Source organism: Nicotiana tabacum, chromosome 24, assembly GCF_000715075.1.
Source record: "Nicotiana tabacum cultivar K326 chromosome 24, ASM71507v2, whole genome shotgun sequence".
In the NCBI taxonomy this organism is placed as follows: Eukaryota; Viridiplantae; Streptophyta; class Magnoliopsida; order Solanales; family Solanaceae; genus Nicotiana; species Nicotiana tabacum.
In genome coordinates, this window is record NC_134103.1 from 112,296,063 (window position 1) to 112,301,980 (window position 5,918).

A 5,918-nucleotide genomic window follows, 5' to 3' on the forward strand; every position below is an offset into this window, starting at 1 on the left:
AGCTGTTACACTCCCACCCCCTCCCCCCACCCCCCACCCCCCCAAAAAAAGAGAAAATAAAAATTCAGGATTAATTAAGATTTATATACAAAATAAATCACCTTAGATAAAACCAATCGTCAGTACGGGCTAAAGCTATATATAGCAAACTATACCATCTATTTGAAATGGCGGTTTTGTTTGACGTTGAAACACAACTTATTAGACATCAAAATTTAGAATTATTCAACTGTTTGCTAACATAAGTTAAGATAGAAATGTGCCAAAAGGTAATAAAGAAATACTATGTTATTACTTGTCACAATATGGGGAACTTTTAAAGGGCTCGACAGTTATACTTTGAAAAGCATGGAGACAATAATAGTAGCTACTAAATGCGAGGAAAAAATTTATGCGCACAAATTGGTCCAGCACCAAAAGTTGTAAATTTTCAATAAAAAAAAAAAAGCAAGGAAAGAGTTTAGAAAGCATAAAAGAAAATACTCAAGGTGGAATTTAAGTGTTAATGAGATGGGTATGAAGAATTAGGGAAAATAACATTGTATAGTCGTTTTCAAAATAATAGTTAAAAAAAAAATATATTTTTGTATATATATATATTTATGTATATTATACATAAAAATTACACAAATTTTATATATTTTTTTGACTACCGATATAAATAGTTTCTGATATGGCTAAAAAGATCAAGAATAGGAGTTTAATTTAGTAGAAAAATATTAGGTGATTCTTCCATCTAACCTTGTAGGACTGAGTTATCCAATACAAGACGAAGTAGCGGGTATTCAATATTGGAATAGTCAAGACACGTACAAGTAATTATCTCGAACCCGCATTGTTAAAAAAAAATATGAAAAAAGGACACCGTTCACTAGCATTTAGAACTCATCTGTTTTCTACCTTGTCAGAAATGAGTAAATCATTGATATCCTGCCATGACCAGACCAAATAAATGTAGCTTTAAATAATTCTTCTTCCTTCTCCATCTTTATTCAAACCGGTCCAACCTCCACTCCTTTTTCTTCTTTTTCTTTTATTCCTTCATTGTGTTAACAGAGAACAAAGAAAGTTTTCTGCAACAACGATAATATATGGAGAAGCACAAAGTTTTCTTTCTTGGTTTCTTTTGTTTAACGCTATTTCCAGCTTATTCATATTCTAGCCTTTCCTTTGAGTTCTATGCACTTTCTTGCCCAACAGCTGAATTCATGGTTAAAAATACAGTGAGATCAGCTTCTTCTATGGACCCAACACTCCCTGGAAAACTTCTTCGTCTCCTTTTCCATGACTGCTTTGTTGAGGTAATTTTGTAATTTGCTACTACTCATTATATTGAGTCAACAGCATAATTACTTTACAAAAAATTGGAACTTTCCTACTTATATCCTCTTGTTTTTTTTTTTTAAACGATATAGTCTAAAAGATCTTATAATTTCAGGTAATTATCCATAATAAAATGCATTTTACGCCTTTGCACTTCATTTCAAAAATCAGTTTTTGTATTAGTACTATCGTGTTTTTCTCATACTGGAAAACGAAAAAAGATGGTAATATTATAGAAGCAATAGCAATTTTTGGATAGATTGTTTAGCATACAGCAATATTAAGTTTTATTTTGCTAAATTATAAAAAGTAAAAATTAGTGTCGGTTATTGACTCATAGAAGTGTAATTCAATGAATCGTCCAACTATTTAAACTTGTGTTGAGGGAGTGAGTTTCTTTTATACCATTAATTAAGTGTAGCGCTACAGTTAAAATATGCAGTTTCTATTCTCATCAACTTTCAATTTGGAATATTGCTCGCACGCCTAACAGAATTAACCAAATTAAACGTGATGAAGACAGTGGCGGAGCCACCTTATAGGAGGGGTGTCAAATGACACCCCTTCGCGAGAAAAATATACTGTGTAGGTAGGTAAAAAAAAATATATGTATATTTACTATGTATTGATTTCCCTTAATCTCCTGGTATGTTTACTTTTATATATTTTGACACCTCTTAACGAAAATTTTGACTCCGCCACTGAATATGAAGATTTAATTCCTGTTTTTATATCATCAGGGTTGTGATGCATCTATACTTTTAGAAGGGAATGGAACAGAGAGAAGTGATCCAGCAAACAAATCACTTGGAGGATTTTCAGTAATAGAATCTGCAAAAAGAGTATTGGAAATCTTTTGCCCAGGAACTGTTTCTTGTGCTGATATTATTGCATTGGCTGCTAGAGATGCTGTTGAATTCGTAAGTTTCAATGTGCACATTTTTCTACATTCTATTCTTTCCCTTTTCGGTTTATTTTACATTTGTTGAGCTTGGAAATGTTGGGTCTTAGCTCATTTTACCTCATTTTTCAATCCTAGACTCCATAAAAGGTGATTTCTTGAGAGATATGGAGTAACCAAAATTGTTGAATAGATATATAGATGGTAAAATGATGCTTTTTATATCTAAATAAAGCAATCTTTTATCTTCTACATTGAGGTAAAATGGAAAAGGAAGTTGAGGACCCAAGAAATAAAATTGTATTATGACTTTTTCTGTCAATTGTTGGACAAAATTTTATTACATATTGGACAGAAACAGATATAATAGAAAACATGAACAATTATAAAAATCCATATAAATGATGTACTTGATGTTACATAGTAATATAGTAGTAATTGTTGTTTTCATAATAACATTATAAATTGCAAATTGAGGCGGAGCTAGCATGTAAGATACGAGCTCACGTGAACTCTGTAGCTTTTGTTCATATTTTGTATATGTATTAAAAATTATACTAAATATTCATAAATATTTGACTCTAAACTTAATTATTATTGTATATTATTATTTGAGGTAGCTGTAAATATCCATAAACTTTAAATCTTAGATCCGTCGTATATACATTGTTCTTGAACAGGCAGGAGGGCCAAATGTTCAAATTCCAACTGGGAGAAGAGATGGGAAACTTAGTTTGGTTTCAAACGTGAGATCAAATATAGTGGACACGAGTTTCTCAATAGATCAAATGATTAATATATTTTCTGCAAAGGGATTGTCTTTGGATGACCTTGTTATTTTATCAGGTACATATATATACTTCTCTCTCTAAATCCTTTATTTCATAGAATCATTTAATATGATTAACTTTTAAGCATGAGAGGCATCTGTTTATACTATATATCAAGTTGGTTTATAATAGTCTCGTAGTATTCAGGGGCGATTCCCAAAAGCAGGTAAAACAACTGCACCATTTTTTGTTACACCTAATATGATGTATATAAGTTTGAAAAAAAGTTATGTGAAGTGAAAATGTTTGATTTCTCTCTTTAACAAATATAGAGAAAGAGGATTTGCAACTGCTAAGATTTCTGCTAAGCAAATTGCATTTGAAATGAATATCGAACTAGAATTTCGTAAGAAATGTGTGGTATATAGGAAGAAACAATTTGATAAGAATGTTGATAATGAAATCTCAAAATTTCTTGAAAAGTCCTTTAGAGTTAATTACTTTTGATACACGTAAACAAGGCTATTTTCATTTCAAAATAGATTTGAACAATTCGAAGCATATAAAATTATTTTTGATTTTCTATTTAGCGGTAAAAAACTAAGATCACTAGATGATGAAAATTTAAAAAAATATTGTCTTAATCTTGAATGTTTCTTAAAGCATAATAATCAATCTGATATTGATGGTTTAGATTTATTTTCTGAATCAAAAGTGTTAAGGAGAATAGTACAATTAGAAGATAATAATTTAATTAATATACTAAATCAATTAAAATGATTTGATTCTTTTCTAAATGCTTATATTGCTTATAGAATAATATTAATAACTCTCGTTACCGCTGCTTCAGCGAAAAGAAGTTTTTTAAAATTAAAAGATGATAAAATCTTACCTTAGATCAACAATGTTTCAAAAGATATTAAATATATTATCAATTGAGAAAGATTTATTAGGAAAATTAATTATAAAATAATTATTAATAATTTTGCATCTTAAAAACTTGTTGGGCCGCCCCTGGCAGTAGTATCGATAACCTCCGCATTATGTACATGCAAGTTTGTCGAACTCCTCCTTCCCTTACTTTTTACTATGTACAAAAAAATATAAAGAAAAATTGCAATATTAGATATGTTAATTTGAGCAATAATAAGAGGCGGCTTCCTATATAATACTACCAAATTAAAAAGATGCCAATAATTTCGAAGTTGTGAAGACTAGTAATAATACGTGGTCAAAGTTTTCAATATTAGGATCCCACAACTTTATGAGTTAATAGTAGTTTATCAAGTAGGGTCACAAGAATTTAAAGCCATTTATTCTTCACACCCGACTAAATATTTATCTTTGCATCCCTTAGGTAGTTCCAGACAATTATTGTTCATTATTTGCTTAATATCATAAGAGATACAAGGATAACAAGTATCCCTTTTTTTTTAAATGTTGTTTAGTTTAATTTTAAAAAAAAAACTTATATTAAGATATAGAGCCTCCTAATACATTTGTGGACGTAAAGTTTAGTTCCATTATTTTTCCCCAAAGGAACGTGTACCTAGAGTTCGTTCTGGATTTACTATGGACGCGTATATGGATGTCTGAATTTAAGGAGAGCTTCTTATTAAGTCTTACATTAATATATTCTACATGTAGGGGAATCAATAGTTTGTAGGGGTTTATTTGTTAAAAAAATCGAAATTTAAGTCTTGTAATTAGTGTATTCTATAAATGAAACGAAAAAAAAGAATTGATACTCATAGAGGGTTAAACATGAGTTTAACTCGTATACAGTGACAAATAATAAAATTTTACAACATTGTATCACATTTACCTGTTGACAAGTCGTCTTATCTTTAAGATTGTAAATCTCATTTATAGAAAGTATATATTTTTTGGATAACCTGATAATGTAAAAATTTATGTACACCGTGTGTGTATATAAGTTAAACTAGGGAAAAAGTTCAAGTTTTTTGTTATACTATCTTTTGCCCTTTATTGCACTTTTAGTCCATTCATATCTTTGCATTTTAGCAAATTATCTTGTATTTGTTATTATCATTAACGAAGCTCTAGGGTGAAACCAGTGGACTCCACGTGTCCAAATTATTCACTAAGAAAAAAAAATTCAAAATTTACCCTCAACTTTTAAATATGATTTAAAATTACCCTCAGGCACTCTATTACAATAAGGGGCATAAACAAGACTTTTCCACCAACGACAAGGGTAATACTAGACTAAAATTTTAACGTACATCAAAGTTGCTCAATGTCGAGCCGTACGTCATCAAATTTGATCATTTTCCCGTTAAACTATGCTCATATGTATATGTGTGAGAGAGAGATGTTGGGAATGTGATACATTGTTGTATGCCAAAATTGTAGGAGCACACACCATAGGATCAGCACATTGCAATGCATTTAGTGATCGTTTTCAAGTGGATTCAAAGGGCAATATCAGTGTCATTGACACATCTTTAGACAGAGAATATGCAGCTGAGCTAACAAAGCAGTGTCCAGCAGGAGCAAATCCCTCAATTACTGTCAAGAATGATCCTCAAACCCCTCAACTTTTTGACAATCAGTATTACAAAGATTTGTCAGCACATAAGGGGCTTTTTCAATCTGATTCTGTTTTGTTTAGTGATGGTAGAACAAGGAAAAGAGTGATGGATTTTGCAGATGATCAGAACAGTTTTTTTCAGAGTTGGAGTCAGTCTTTTGTGAGACTTGCTGGTCTTGGAATTAAGTCTGTGGATGAAGGAGAGATTAGAGCTTCTTGTTCAGTCACTAATTAATTAATGTGTGATATATGAGACAGAATGAAACAGATTATATTGTTGTAATTAGCTTTCTGATTTGATAACCTATAAATGATGGTAAGTGATCTGTTATTGACGTTAAAACTAATAGTAATATTTAAATTCTTCTCA

The 5,918-nt window shown here is 30.5% G+C and overlaps 1 protein-coding gene across 1 annotated transcript; it reads left to right on the plus strand.

Annotated features, from left to right (window-relative positions):
- The first annotated feature begins 915 nt into the window (after positions 1-915).
- On the plus strand, positions 916-5,918 carry LOC107786855 (peroxidase 18). Its single transcript, XM_016608354.2, has 4 exons — positions 916-1,301; positions 2,064-2,243; positions 2,905-3,070; positions 5,371-5,918. The coding sequence occupies exons 1-4, from the start codon at positions 1,092-1,094 to the stop codon at positions 5,781-5,783; spliced, it is 969 nt and encodes a 322-aa protein (XP_016463840.1). The 5' UTR covers positions 916-1,091; the 3' UTR covers positions 5,784-5,918.

Coding starts and splice junctions, on each gene's coding strand:
- LOC107786855 (XM_016608354.2), top strand. CDS start 1,092: ATGGAGAAGCACAAAGTTTTCTTTCTTGGTTTCTTTTGTTTAACGCTA. Junction 2,244..2,904: donor CTAGAGATGCTGTTGAATTC/GTAAGTTTCAAT, acceptor GTTCTTGAACAG/GCAGGAGGGCCAAATGTTCA. Junction 3,071..5,370: donor TGACCTTGTTATTTTATCAG/GTACATATATAT, acceptor CCAAAATTGTAG/GAGCACACACCATAGGATCA.